The sequence below is a fragment of the Dermacentor variabilis genome, chromosome 4 (genome assembly GCF_050947875.1).
Source record: "Dermacentor variabilis isolate Ectoservices chromosome 4, ASM5094787v1, whole genome shotgun sequence".
Classification (NCBI taxonomy): domain Eukaryota; kingdom Metazoa; phylum Arthropoda; class Arachnida; order Ixodida; family Ixodidae; genus Dermacentor; species Dermacentor variabilis.
In genome coordinates, this window is record NC_134571.1 from 59,379,425 (window position 1) to 59,394,831 (window position 15,407).

At 42.9% G+C, this 15,407-nt stretch overlaps 1 protein-coding gene across 4 annotated transcripts in view; it reads left to right on the forward strand.

Moving 5' to 3' along the window:
* rg (A kinase anchor protein rugose) overlaps positions 1-15,407 on the forward strand; it is a 336,839-nt gene that overhangs the window by 86,534 nt on the left and 234,898 nt on the right. For all 4 annotated transcript variants that reach the window (XM_075689210.1, XM_075689211.1, XM_075689212.1 and 1 more), the window contains exons 2-6: positions 8,916-9,020; positions 9,508-9,634; positions 9,958-10,058; positions 12,827-12,922; positions 14,506-14,627. In XM_075689210.1, coding sequence (XP_075545325.1) covers positions 8,916-9,020; positions 9,508-9,634; positions 9,958-10,058; positions 12,827-12,922; positions 14,506-14,627 — 551 coding nt within the window. The remainder of the gene's footprint in view (positions 1-8,915; positions 9,021-9,507; positions 9,635-9,957; positions 10,059-12,826; positions 12,923-14,505; positions 14,628-15,407) is intronic.

Sequence of the window (15,407 nt, forward strand, 5' to 3'; positions counted from 1 at the left end):
TCATTGTGGTGGCGACCGTCAGGGAATGCGTGATACGCACAGCATGGCGACAAAATTAGCAAGATTACTGTTTAACTATTACGTAACAGTGTTATAGAGCACATACTTTAACTAGAGAAAGAAGAAAAAACAAAAACAAAGGTGACATCCTCTTCTGTTTTTCTAGCTCCCTTTCGCACTGTGGAACTGCAAACCGCGAAAGCTCGTCTGGTAGGCTTCCGCTTTCAATATTGAATGCGGACAATGCTGAATTTGCACGACCGTGTAGTATAACTCTGTGGTGCCTCGAAATACATTTGTTGTTCCAAGCATTATAGCAAAGAACTAGCATATATAGTTAATGTGACAACGTATAACATCTGCACTTAGCACACGAACATGAAGATCGGTGCTTGTCATGTTCGGGAGGGCTCTTTCGACTGAGTGCGTGTTCTGAAGTTCTTTTGAGCACAGTTATTACCATCTCTGCGCGATGCAAATGCTACCAGAGAATGTACGAGAAACGCTTTGGGTAGTATTCGTTGCAACACACACAACGCTCGACGCACATTCCTCTACGTCGCGCTCAACTCTTCATGTTGATAAGTAGGACCATGCAATTCGCCTTGTAGCAGCGTACGTTATTGTAGTGAGCACCGATCTATTAGTGCATTTATGTGGGAGAATATTTCGTGGAAGGGTGCTGCAGTTCTTATAATTTCTATAGTAAAAGAGCATGCCTTGAGCGACAACTGGCTTCATAGCCTCACCTGTAAAACCGGCGTTAATTATCAAATTTGAGCTATTAAATGCTCAATTAATGCGAATCGGGCGACTCCTGATGTCTGTAGCTGTTAGCGACGTGTTGTCGAAGAAATCGGTGGTTTGTCAAATTCATTTAACTACGCAGTTTTCAGCATTTTTACCGGCATTAGCTAGTTAACGAAGATTACTCAGCCTCTTTGCGGTGACCGTCTGTGACAAATAAATAGGCAAAAGAAAAACCGCACTGTATCTTAGGTATGGACACAGTACATTCCCAGTGAGAGCGCACCGCGAACTGTGTCACTGCGTCATCAGTACGCGGCCTGCATAGAGGCAATGAATACAGCCACATTGGTCATGCAAGAATGCGCATGTCACTCGATGTTTTGTATGCCAATATATGGACAAGCATTTGGGTCGACTCGTATGGTGAAGGACAGCCTGGTGTAGTTTTGAGAACATTTAGGTATAGTGGGACCAGTGTTGTCAAGTGTCCTCATTGTCGGCACTGTCGCATAACGCCGTGGCTAACGGTAGTCTTCAAGCCTCCTTCATTCAAATCAGCCGTGCGATGCGACTGTGTAATTTTTGTTCCGTTTCGAACCTTTACTCTGAAACACAAGACAGGTGACAAACGAATTTTTTTTTTCAAAATAAATACAGCAGATCCAATGAGTTGGAATCTGTATACATCCAATCTTTGTGTGAGTGCATAAAGAGTCGAAACACGACTTTGCGTTTATTGAATGTCTGCACAAAGTTACACGGGAGGCTTTATTCAAACATTGTGGAGAGGCTACTGTCATGCCGCTGCCGCGGAGGCTCCAAGGCGAGCTCTCTGGATTTTATTGCTTTCTCCCGCACGGCCGGCGCCGCCGCTGATGCGCGGAGGCGAGCGCTATCTGGTGGCGGTGCAAGGAACCCAGAAGCGCGCGCGGCCGCGCGGCTGCGCTTTCTCCACTGTGATTGGTTGACCTTATTCGCTTATAGAACAGCCAGGCCGCAGCACCTACGGTCACGAAAACCGGCGAGGTTCGCTAAGAAACACATCGCTTTTAAAAAGGCACTTCTCATTTACGCACTCTATTGGCTCGCGGATGACATTAGATGCAAATCGGCTCGGTTGACTGCGTAATGTGTGTACTTTTCTGCGCAATTGCGCCAGCTGTCTGGGACGGCCGGAAAACGCGGATATGGCGTCACACATGGACGATTCAACTACACGTGTGATTTGATATGCGTTGCGTAGCCAGCTTTCACAGAAGTAAGCCTTCCTATATTGTAGAAGATTACTTAACTGGCATCTGTAGCGACTTCTTGAGAATAAATTATACAAGCCTATAAATTTGCGGATAGACAGGCGAACCGATATGCGCTGTGACCTTCTTGCCACACTGGCTGCACGTCTCCTCCGTGCACCGTACCCAGAAAACTTTGGACACATAACGCTTTTCACCTATTATACTGTGGTCGCTAGCCAGCTGAGAAACGCATTCTCATCACCAGAGCAGCTATGCAAAAACTTGGCCGGTGGCAGCGTCGCGTGGTACATCGTCTCTCACAAGTGTACAGTTAAGTGCACCGAATGGCCAGATATTGAGTAGTCCTTTAAAAGGACACTAAAGGCAAATACCAAGTCAAGCTAAAGTGATAAATTAGTGCTCGGGAATTTCTGAGGCGTCAAAATTGTCACGAACTGAGCCTTAATAATCGAGAAATTGAGGTAAATGCAGGACATGATTACAGACTCCCCCGGGACATTCAAGTACTTTCCCGATGACGAAGGCACTCCTCAGTTAAATTCTGTCACTAGTACTGAACCACTCGTTGCAAAAAATACCCTTGTATTGTATTATAAGACGAAATCAAATGCTAGTTGCCCAGTTCTATTTCATTTTTTGAAAAAAAAGGACTCATTGAAATTACCATTGACAACATTGTTACGCGGGCGGTCGAAACGGTTCGTTTTCGCTCTACTCCGCGGCGTCCACGCTTTCGCGTTTCAGTAGTTTCGTTATCGCATAGTGCTGCGCTGGTTTCGCTGGCTCGCGAAACTCGCACAAACTGCAAGTAGCAGAGAATTGAACTTCCGTGTGATATCGCGGGATGCCTGAACGGTCCACGCCACTTGACCAAAAAGCAGCTGCAGCGGTGAGGCCACCGCTCCGTCTTGGCTCGGTAGCGCCGTCTGTCGGGCGCTGTTTTACTCACCGACGGCAGGCAGCAAAGGGTGGTGATGGCGTATGTCACGTCACTACTCGCCCGTTTGGGTGGCGGGAGATTTGAATTTAGAAAAGGGTATTCGGACCCTTCAGATGCAATTTCCTCGTAAACCAAGTCTTTTCTTGGCACGAAACAAGCGTTGCGAGGTTTCTAGGATAGTATTTAAATAGTCCACGTCGACTTTGTATTTGCCTTTAGTGTCCCTTTAATGCTTTCTTGACACTGGTAGTACGTGGGTGCGAGGGTCTTATGCAAGTTCCGTAATAGGCGGATGTGCCCAAGTATGTTTCACTGCAATACAAATGTGTGTTGCGGTGAAGCACTTTGTGCAAAATTTTTTGCGTTATTGAAGCGTATTAATAGCTGCAAGGGTGAACCTAGCAAGTAGATTTAGTCCATTGCGTTCCCTAATTAATTTCAGTTTCTTGAGCGTTATATGTACAGATCCGGAATCATTCTTAAATGTATCCGTGTTTTCGGTATGATAACCTTGTTGACAGTAGTTACTTATTTACAGTACCGAAAAAAGAAAAGAACTGAAAAAAGAACGGCATAATCCAACTGCGCGTATTAGCCCAACGCGCTGCTTAAAACGAAAACGGATGACACCGGTCGCACTTTTCATGTCTAGTACGTTAATATGGCTACAAATTCACCTCGTCGCCCAAGAAGTGCAGGAATGGCGCCGACCGATGACGTTTGGGCCGAGAATGCAGTGCACTGTAGTTGGGGAATTTCCTCCGGGACACTCATTGCGTTGGCCGTGGCGCTGGCGTAGCTAAATTTTCCGTCCGAGAAAGTGGAGCCGGAGACTTGCGCGGCTTATCTCTTCGGCGGGTCGTCAGTTTTGTCGTAATTCTTTACGCTTCAGTATTTTTTTTTTCGCACAACTAAAATCAAATAATTCATCGATGTCGAGGCTATGGCACGTACACTACTCCCGCAGCCGTCTCGGGAACGAGAGGAAAGAGGAATGTCTGCGTGATTTGCTCGGCGCCGAGAGTCCGCCGCGCTGGAGGAGTTAAATTGATCGTCGTTGCGCCTCGCTTGTTTCGCTGTTTGGATTAAGTGGACGGCGGAGAGCGGAAGAAACAGCAGCAGCAGGAGACGAAGACACTGAAGAAGAAGAAGAAGAACCGTGGGAGCCGACGGCGTGTCTTTCCGCCGCCAAGGCGACGCGCGGTCTGTGTTCTCGGGGACAGCGTCGCCGCCGCGCTAATGAACGAGCCTGTCGCTCGCGCGCGGGGCCCTGTGTTGCTTCAGCTGCTCCTGCGGGGAGCGCGCTCGATCGGCTGTTTGTTCGCCGCATCGATTGGGCCGCCGCCGATGCTTGCTTCGGTTGTTCGCGCGCGCGCGACTGCTTGTTGTTTCTCGGCCGGCGATTGCGCCCGTTTTTCTTATTTCTTCATATATATATATATATCCCGTTTCTCCGATATCGTCGTCGCTGCTCTTTTTGGGACGATCGCCGAGTCTCCCTTTCCAGAGCTGGGCAAATGACCCGTGCTTTAGTTCGCCCCGCTCCGTGACCTCTCTCCCCTTCGATGATTTCGGCTCATCTTTCCAACGCGAAGCACGGCGAGTTTTGGAAACAGATAGCATGTCCTTTATTATCTTAATTTTCGTTTTCTTTTTTTCTGGCGATGTTTATTCGTGTTGTCACCGGTGGGAGCGCGCTTGTTACATTATTCCCTGATGCGCGCCTGTCACTCCGTAATTGCCTTTCGGAATTTACCGGAAGATTGAAATCAATAAACTGATTTTTGAATTCAGCGCATTCGCTAGCTTTTTTTTTATTTTCGTTGGATTTTTCTCCGTGATATGATCATGCGAAATTTTGATGTCAAAAGCGCATTGCTAAAGAAAAAAAAATTAAAAAGGTGTTATGTTTTACAACTTTAAGCTGCAGGGTTGTGTTAATTAAACTCGGCCTGAAGCGCTAATGAACATGTATCTCAAGGTGCGACATTTTTGTGGTGTATTTTTATGGCACTACAATGTCCCACTTGTGTTATCAGAATCTTCGATCGTCACAGCATTTAAAATTTTTGAATTTGATTGAGATTTTGGCAAGAAATCATGTTTTAGGAGTATACATATACATATCAGTGGATCAGCTAGAAATTTTGTTTGGGGAGTGCTGTACGAGAGGAGCTGCCACAATAGAACAAAAAATGATTTGACCACGTGACAACACGTCCTTGCGTCGCAACAATGTCTTTTGGTTGGACAATACGAAAGGAAAGGAACTCAAACAACGAAATGCGGGCATTGGCCGCAAGCAAGTATTTACTTTGGGTGTCTAATACCATGGCCGAATGACCGACCGTATGAAAAGAAAGTGCAAGGCTTGGTCCACAGAGCATACTGCCCATACTGCCCGTACTGCATACTGCCCATACACCGGTGAGACGAAAAAGAAAGAGGCACGGTATTTTTTCTCACCAAAGGTGGTGACCTCAATCGTGCCTTGGGGATTGTAGAATGAATAAAAAGTGAAAAAAAAGTGAATGAAGAGGCAAGTAAAGAGAGAGAGTGTGTGTGTGTGTCTGTTGAGAGTGAGTGTTGAAGGTATGAGGGGGCCACAGGACCATGCTTGTGTACAGGCCATCAGATGGCAGGTGCAGCATGTAGGCCATCCTTGGGCAGGTCCCAGGCTGAGAGCGGCAACATGCTTCCAAACATTTTGTTTGTTCAGGTTGATAGGGTAAGCCATGTAGCCGCCGTGTTGCAGAGACAGAGGTGGCGAACTCTTTGTACATCTTGAAAAGGCATTCTATACAAAATTCTAGGAAGGTTTCCAGCACAGGTTGTTGTCTTGGTCGCCGTGCATGACGTTGCGACAAAATTTTAGGGGGAAATATATGTAATGTACATGGCTGTAATATACATGTCTTAATGCCACACAGACACATTGCCATACTAGCCACCTGCAATGTTATCAAGTGTCATAAGTCCAAGCTAATCTGCAATATTTCACGAATTTTATTTGCAGTGTATCTTTTTTAGCCTGACTTTGTCATTTGGACAAAAGTTTGTACAAGTAGGGACGAGGCAAGCCATTGCACTCTCCTGCAATCGTGTTTAAGTTGTGCTATCTTTTGTTCCTGTTTTTCCAGCGTTATTGTTTCTGTTTACTCTGCTAATTACGGGGCACCTCTCTTTAGCTAAGAAATAGTTGTGAAGTTTGCGAAATATGCAGAAAACAGAGACATGATTATCACATTTTTTGCGGTGTTGGACGTCAGGAAAGGCGGGATATGCATAGCATGGGCGCCCAATTAGCAAGATTACTGTTGGACTATTACATACAGGATAGGGTGTCTACCAACCGGGAGTTCTCAGGGATTTTGAATAATCTGGAAATACTCAGGGAAACCTCAGGGTATTTGTGCTTCTATGAGGGAAAATTCGCTGTTGTTTTATTGAAAGGGAACGAAATTAGCGGTAATGCTGACTGGAGTAACAAAGAGGAATCGTAACGAATCTACTTTGATGCCGTGTCGTCGGCTGGAGGAGTTTCCAGTGTACAATGAACGACCGACTTTCCGGACGCCCGATAATTCGGACAGCTTCGCGGCACCACTACGTAACCCATAGAGTCAATGTATAAGAACGTCTGAAATTTCGAACGCAGAACCCTTAGACGTCCCAATTTCCAGACATTTTGCTGTGACCGCAGGTCCGCAATGGCACTAATCAAACAAAGCCACCACCGCCGCCATCTTGATTACCTCGCCGCCTCGAACGGCGCTCTCGCACGCAGATCTTAGAGAACGCAGATCTACTGGCAGCCGTAGCCACCACCGCGGCAGCGATAGGCCTAGCTGCTTCGACGTTCGCTGTTAAGCTTTTTGCCGTTCGGTGCCGTGTTTTTCATCGAAAAAATTCGCCACTGTCAGCAATGCGACTCCGCCTTTGTGGTCCTCGCTATTAGCTTTGAAGCTCGGAAAACGGCGCGTTGCAAAATGCCGGTTTCTGGAAGTTACCTTAGCCTTAGTACCATAATGTTACGTGGTGAAGCATACACGAAAGTATTGCGGTGAAGCATAACAACCGTCGGAAGGGGCATTTGTCACGGGACGCAGTATGTATTCCTTAATTGTGCACGCGTGCACTTGCCATCTCTAGTCAGAGTACGAGCACCGATATGCCTAATAAGTGCACTGGCAAGCATTCAGAGCTTTTTCGGGTGTGCTTGTGGCGATTTGAGCCCTTAAAGGCAGTAAAAGACATGCATTCATTTTGTCGAACTGCCCGATTTTTCGGACGTTTTCGCGGCCCCCAGGGAGTACTAAAATTCGCACGTTGACTACACAACTGACCAAGAGGATGGTTCAAATGGTTCGTGAAGCGAGCGTGCGTCGAAAGGAGGACGAGAACAGAAAGGACCTACGCATTAAGGAATGAACGGGAAAGAAAGCGTGCTACCGCCGTTTTGAAGTAGCTTGAGCTCAAAAAACAAAGTGTTGACTAATGCTGAGATGCAGATGTCCCTCATCCAAACCAAAACAAACTCTTTCGAGCAGTGAAACGCAACACTGAGGCGTTTTGCGCAGGCAGAGAGTATGTCTGGACAGTTGAGGGTGACTTAACAGCTGTTGAGAGAGAATCTCACTAGCGACAAAGCTCGGGCATCATACCAATGAGCTTGTAATGAATTGATAGAAATAGCTCATATTCGAAAATATTTGCTTCTGTATGGCATCTCCTTTTTATTCGTATTTGAGAACGTTCGAATCGATTCGCAATAGCTTTAATCATTTTTAAAGGTATTTTCTTTGCCGAGCATTTCACTAGCCCCCTTCCCTTTCTGTTTTCTTATTGAATAAGATAAGCACTACTCCTTATTATAAAAGCTGGATTAAGTCGTTCTTTTATTTTTTAACATGCTAACTAGAGAGTGGCAACATCGGGCGACATGGTGTCAGCCCGCCTTGACATAAAACAAAGAGTTCTGTGTCACTCAGGAAATTTTGCAAAGGCACTCAGGGAAAACCTGGAAAACTCAGGGAATTTGGAAATGTCAACTTGGTAGCCACCCTGTACATAGTAGCCTTATAAAGCACATATTTTAATTGAAAAAAGAACGTGACATCTTCTGTTTTCTTGCCTCCCTTTCCCACTGTAGGATAACAAACCATGAAAGATTGTTTGGTGGGCTTCTACTCTTATTGTGCCCTTCTTTGTCTTTCTTCGTTATTCTTTAAGCCACGCAATGCTGAACACATGTTCACATGGTAGAACTCTTGAATCACATGAACACACATGAATCTCATTTACACACATGAATCAGTGTTGCTATCATCACATCCTGAAAAAGTGCCTATATGTTTGGGTGTTCATATGGTACTGTTGAGCAAACCTATTTTGTCTGGGCATCTGACATCAAGCAATAGTAACGAACAAAAAATATAAGCTTAAGTACTAATTTTGATAATTGAACAGATGAGTTGGAGAAAGCTCTGCACCACATTTTAAACTGTGCTACTTAAATAGCCAGCCTTGTGCTGAAGGATTGTGTTATAAGCATGATTGCACAATCTGCAAATTTAGCATTTGGCAAATCAGTTCTGCTGACGTTCGCAAGATGGAGGAAAGTCTATGAGAAAAAAAAAAGAATTGCCATTCACTCAACTGTAGTATAAGCTAATAAGCAAACCCTTTCCTTTTCCATCTATGCTTCAGACCGAGACAACATAAAAACAAATAATTTTTAATTCCTCACTTCCAACCCTGCAGTTGCAGGCTATAAAACATGACATTTTCTTTCTGAGAAACTCATGTGAGTTTCCTTTGTAGTTTTGTGCTACAGTTGGGTCGATGAAAATTTTTCCCTTTCATAAACTCAGAATTGTAGTGTCTACATATGTTATTTATGTGCCGTTGCTATATTTATTGTCTTCTTTGCACCCTTAATCATTTCTTTTTTTTCTTTGTTGTTGCAGCTTGTTGGAGGCGAATTCGACATGGAGCTAAATTTTGTAATCCAACATCCCCAGAACATCCTTCATATGTTAGATTTATTGGACCACTGTCCATCCAGCCTACAGGTGAGCTTCAAGTTGATTGTGTTTTGACCTCCTTAGACTCTTACATCATTTTATGATACAGCACATCATGTCAGCATACCAACATGATTGCACCTCCCCTAAATTGCAGAAGAGTATGTACATATAGCAGCCCAGCACAAAAAGAAAAAGAGCAGGTTTTTTTGCTTATATGTTGAGATATGTTACTCTTTTATTGAACTAGGTAATTTTCATGTCTCAACATTTCCTAGCTGTGTGAATACCATTTTTTAAATGAAGAAAATGTAGTTCAAATTGCATTAACTTTGTTTAGAACTGTATTTCATCAAGAATAAACATGTCATAAAGCTATTCTTTATAGATTGCTTTCAGTGTTCGTCATAGCCAAGGTGTAGCTTTAAGACACTCAGGCACATAAACTGTTTCATTAATCGGAAACTGTAAACATTGATGTAAATACATAATTTTTTCTTTTTCTTTTAATCTTCATGCATTTTCTTGCTTACAGGCTGAAGTGTGGAGTGTATTTATTGCAATCCTTAAGAAAAGCATGAGGAACCTGCAGGCGTGCACTGAAGTTGGACTCATTGAGCATATCCTCCAGAGGTTCTCTCAAGTTGAAGAAGTTGTTGCAGGTGGGTGGCTCCTTGGCAATGACTGAGACTGGGCTCACTTCAGTGATGTCTGTAAAGTGATACACTGCCTTTTCAGAATGAGAGGTTGTCTATGTTAAAGTGTGAAAGCCCATTCAATGCCACTAGTGTCCTGATCACGACAATCTTCTTTTGCTTTTTTTTTGTAGAAGATTTATTTGTAATTTCATGCTTTTTGAAGCTTTACAAAGCTGTCAAAGCTTACTAAGTCATATGCAGGCTAGCATGTATATTTTACCTGTGTCAACTGTCAACCTTTCATTTATTGAATATGAAATTCACCGCATTCTCTGCTTTCTTTTCAGATCTTGTCATAGAAATGTTGGGGGTTTTGGCAAGTTACAGCATCACAGTGCGAGAGCTCAAGTTGTTAGTTGGGTGCATGAAGGCCACTGGAAACAAATGGGTCAGTCACTGCTTCAGCATTTCTCTTTTCCTTCTAGTGATGTTTACCTCACTAATCATTGCTCACTTAGCTTCTGCTCAATTCATGATCCTTGAGCGTTATAGAACATTACGGAGCATTATGGAGGCAGAAATAACAGTGTGCAAATCCATCGTGCTGAAACAACTTTGTATTTAATGTAATTTCTTGTCAAAACTGCAAAATGTGCCACAGGCCTTGTTTCTGTTTCTACTCTTGTAGTGGACATGCTAAATTTATTTTCCTTGGCACCCTTCATTTATTTACGCACTGTGTGGTTCCAAATGCCGCATGTATTAGAGACAGGCAGTACATTTTTGTTTAGACATCGATAGGTTTTTTTCTCTCTCTATTGTGGCACTGACTTCCATAAAAATTTACTTTACTTCAATGATCGAATCTATTATAATTAAATGTAGCTACATGATATTGTTTCACTGAAAGGGCAGGTTTTGCATCACTGTCCTCTCACTATTTGTCTCTCTGCACCCGTATTTTTCCTTCAAAGTGATGGTCACATTGTTGTGAGGAGCTCATAGTTCCAAAGTTTGTGCATATGCACACTGGGATAGCTTTATGCAGTCATGTTGCAACCTAACCATTTCATTGATATTAATGTTGTTCCAGTACTGTACCATTTTAGAAGTCATTGGAAGCTACTTCAAAATAAATTGTTGTTTTGATCACTCATGCATGGTGAAAGTTGCAGCACATTAGTGACAGTGAATGAGACAAGAACACATATCATGCAAGACTGGGTCTTAGATTAGGGTTTCACTTTGAAATTGCTTCTTGTCTAATAATTCTGTCTCAGATGCCTTGGCTGGCTCTTATGTTGTACTATGAGTACAGTTATCCTTGATGAAAACATCAGATTTCAGTCACCAATTACCCTTTCCCTACCGCAAAAAAAAAAAGAAAATTTTACCAAACTAGCTAAATTTTTTTTTCGCTCACTTTGTAAATCTTACTTTTCTGAATAATGTGACACCATTATTTTAATTTAATGGGGTTCCTCTATTTCACAAATTGTGTAAAAAGATAGTTTGAAGAAGGCTTCACTGCATGGCTGTAGTGTCTTGCAAGAAATAACGTTTTGCAGGGCTCGATACACAATGGAAAAAGAGAATACGAATAAAAAATAACCTAAACGGCGCAAAAACATGCACATGAATTGTGAATACTTTTCCACAGCTCCTAAAGCAGTTAGTAGGCCATCTTCGTATGGTAGACTTCGAAGCAAAGCGTGGCACAGAGGCCAACTCCGCACTGTTCAGACTCCTCAGATGAGAACACATCACTTTACGTTTCCATGCAAAACTCTACATAGCTGTTGTCTAATGAGGAGCCATGAAAATACTTTCTTTTATGCATGCTTTCACTGCTTCGTGTCTATGCAGCAACCATGTTTTATGTGGAGGTGTCAGAGGTGGCAATATATTGAAAGGCGAGACACAAATGGCTCAACGTGGGCACTTGTGGCTATCTAGTGTCAGGAATTGTAGCTAGATGCAATAGGGCTAGTATAGCAGTCATAGGTTCACTGTGTGACAAATTTTTGTTTATGACGACTATAGTCGTGACTTGTTGCATTGGTGCAAAATTGCATGACAGCTATACTCGTCAACGGGAGGCAAAGGGTTAAAGCGCAGGTTAACAGTTCCCTTTAGTGACTTCTTCAGCACACACTTATTTGAGCAGGAAATATCGCAGTTCTGCATATTTTATTTACTTGCTTATTGGTCCAGCACTTTAATGGTATAGGGCAGAAAATAGTCATGAAGAAGTGGTAAATTGCACTACGAAAAGTACCTTTGCTGTGAGTAATCTGAAACGGGACTATGAAACAGCTCATGAGTTTGAGAATTCACAGTATTTGTAGGAAGGCTATTCCAAATGCACTCTCCTGACCGAAAAAAGAAATAGCGCTCTAAAAGGGGCGATTACACTAATCTTTCTAGCTTGAATTATGCTATGCATGTTAAACCATATGCATCCTGAAGCAAGCTGGCAAAATTTGAGCGCATTCAGTGCAGTAGAAAATCGGTATCTGAAATTTTCTTTTATATCACAGTTGAATAGTACAGTAGTGTGAGAGCCCTGACAGGTGATTAAATGAAGTGTGTTCTGCACAGTCAAATGTGCTCGGTATGCATACGGTTTCATTTTTGCCTGTTCGTCACAAAGGTCAGCTCAAAATAGTTTCTTTAGGCGTTCTCTGGTTTTTGCTGTTTTTATTATGCGAGTGAAAGAATTGCAGGCACACTGCAACAGCGACACCTTTGCTGTACTATTGGGTGCCATAGCATGTGGAGCAACAAGAGTCTGGCATGGTGTTTATCTAGTTTTGGAAGGTTTCTGAGTCACTTAATGGCACTCAAGCCATGCCAAAATGGCTCTAGTGGGAGGGGCTTAGAGGCAGAGATATCAAATTGAAATTTTGTGTCTAAATGTGTGCCAACGGCCCAGTTTTCTTGTGTGTATAATCACATTGGCACCTCTAGTCTCAGTTACAATGATATACTGCGAATACATGGACGACCAATTTATGGCCCCTTCAAGCACATCACAGTTCATTTGCATGTAGGCTACATTCATTAGTGGCTGCGTGTACTGCAAATTCATTGATGTAGAAAATCTGACCCACAAGAACTAATCCATTTCTTAAGCAGTGAAAGAAATTATGCTTTCTTTTTTTCTTCTCTCTACTTGATAAAACATTGTCACTTCAGCAGCTCTCTGTTTTCCAGCCCAGGCACTCTGTGAAGCTGATGTCCGTCCTCCGCCAGATGCCCCACAGGCAGGGTCCAGATTGCTTTTTCAGCTTCTCCGGAAAGAAAGGGGCGGTGAGTACCTCAGCTCCAACATTGGCTGCTTCTCTTTCCCATCTTGACAGTCAGTAGCTGTCAGAGCAAGCTAATCTGATTCCGTGGCAGTGTTATAAACCTAGCTACAACCCTACCAAAGCCTCATTTCACTTTTCATGGAGCGTGGGCTTGGACTCTAGGATTTGACTGGGCTATGCTAGGTGTGTACATCTCTCTTCCGTCTGCATCATCACACATCATGCCCCTCTTTCTCCTGCTCTTCTGGTTAGCTGACTGATGTAGCTGAACTAATCACTAGAGTATCCCTCTAAGGAAAAAAAAAAAGAAAGTGCAGAAGAAGGTTACAACTTACTGACATACAGACTGCTTTGGTGTGTTAGAGTAACTTTAGCGCAGTCTCGCACTTATACCTGTGCATTCATGCTGCCCATTGCACCCAGAAAAAAACAAAAACAAATTGCTAACTGTTCCTGGTTTTCTGGGCATTATTGGACATTAGGCCACCTCATTGTCATATATTGTTAGCCATATACTCTATTCAGCTAAAAATAGTAGGAGAGATTGTCCTTAGGTATGATGTCGCGTTAAACCACTGACCTAACAGAGGCAGCAGAAGACAGCATGTATTGGCATACCTTTTTATTAAGGTGGAATATGGTAATGAAAATGAATTGTGCAAAAAAATAATTCTTGCAAATGTGCATTATTTGTTGAGCTCCAGTATCAGTGGAACAGTTTATTTGATGGCTCTTGCTCCATCACTTTATGCAGTCATTGACCTACAAACACTCTGGCTTACTAGTATAGCAGCTGACAAGCTAGAGTAGAAAACTGGTGACAAACAATGGCAATAACGACCTTAACTTACTATAGAAGCAAGCCTAGCCACTAGACAAGACTAAAGGGAACCCCCGAGCCAAATATTAATCCTATGCATGCAACAGAAACTCTACAGCGCGGCTCAAAATACCACCTGCCATTGCCTTCAACTTCTTGAAGTTGGTGTCATGTATTGTGTTTATTGTGATGCACCAATCAGCATGGCAGCTGTAGGTCAGATTGCTTTAGATGTTGCCACTAAGCAGTGCCTTTTGATAAAGCGATGAATGGAGAAAGATCATTACACATAAGGCAGGGGCACCATCTAGTGGCAAGGAACAGTATCACTGCACTGACACTATGGTATCTTACATTGGGGAGTATGTAGAACTGATCTTAGAGGCCATGATGATGCCAGTGTTTGGTGTGATCATTGGTGAAGCATGACAGCCATCATTTTGCATAGGTGCGCAGCTTCGAGCACAGCATAAATAAAGATACGGAAGTAAACCGTGCAAGAGTATAGCAGGGGCAGCATTTGATTGCCAATAACTCATAGCCTTTTGTCGGAAAAGATGTGTGAGGTGGTAGTCAGTGAAAGGGAAAAAACAAACAGCGAGCTTACATTCGAGCAATATAGACACCAAAAAATGCAGCAGGTTTTCTCCTCGGATAAATTTCAAAATAATGGTGGGAAGCTTTTTTCAATATTTAAAACCAAGAAAGTTGAACGCTAACTAATAATGGTTTTAATAATTTGTCATACTGGATACCTCTTGCAGGCAATTGCACTGCCGCCACTGGCACGCTGGCCATATCAAAATGGCTGGACTCTCTACACATGGTTCAGGCTCGACCCCATCAACAGTGTCAGTATAGAACGGGAAAAGCCATTTCTCTACTGGTAGGTTCTTGCAGAGGATGTGGTGCTCTTGTTTGTCTTTGTTTATGTGTTTGCATAATTAAGGAATTCATCAAGCATATTTACATTCTGCCGAGTCAAAGGCATTCATGCCAACAATTATGATTTTATGGTAAAATGCCCAAATTTTAGCGCTCGTTTACAATTGTCGCATTGACATAAATATTTTACGATTTTTCATCTGCATGTTGTGTAGGGCAATACCAGTTTTCAAGAAGACAAGTACAGCCCCTGAGGGATCTTTTTTATGGACTAATATTTTGTGCCCATTGATTGTACGAACCTATATGCGCGGTAGCAACACCAGCTAATAGACCCAGTGTATTATGGCAGCCATATCTTCGACAGCTGTTACATGAATATTTCATTAATAAACTTTATCTGGATTTATGCTTGTCTGTGGCACAAGTCATTTCTGGTGCAATGATATAGAGCATAGTGGCTGTTCACAACACCTCTACAGAACAAAGTCTGTGAATCTTTAATCAACAGTCAAGATGTTGAATAATCAAACAAGTTTTAGTAATTTTTCACGAAATTTTAGTACTTTCTTCATTTGCATGTCATGTTTATTCACTTTTCAGATTGGCAGGTCTGTATAGGAAAATAGTGGGCAAAAAGACCTTTCCAAGCAGGTTAAGACGTCATTGATTTTGTTAATTACGTAGCATATTTATCAGCACAGTGGTACATCTAGAATCTTACTATAAATATGAATGCAACGCCTACTCTGCTTCTGTCATTATACGAGTGATGATGCTT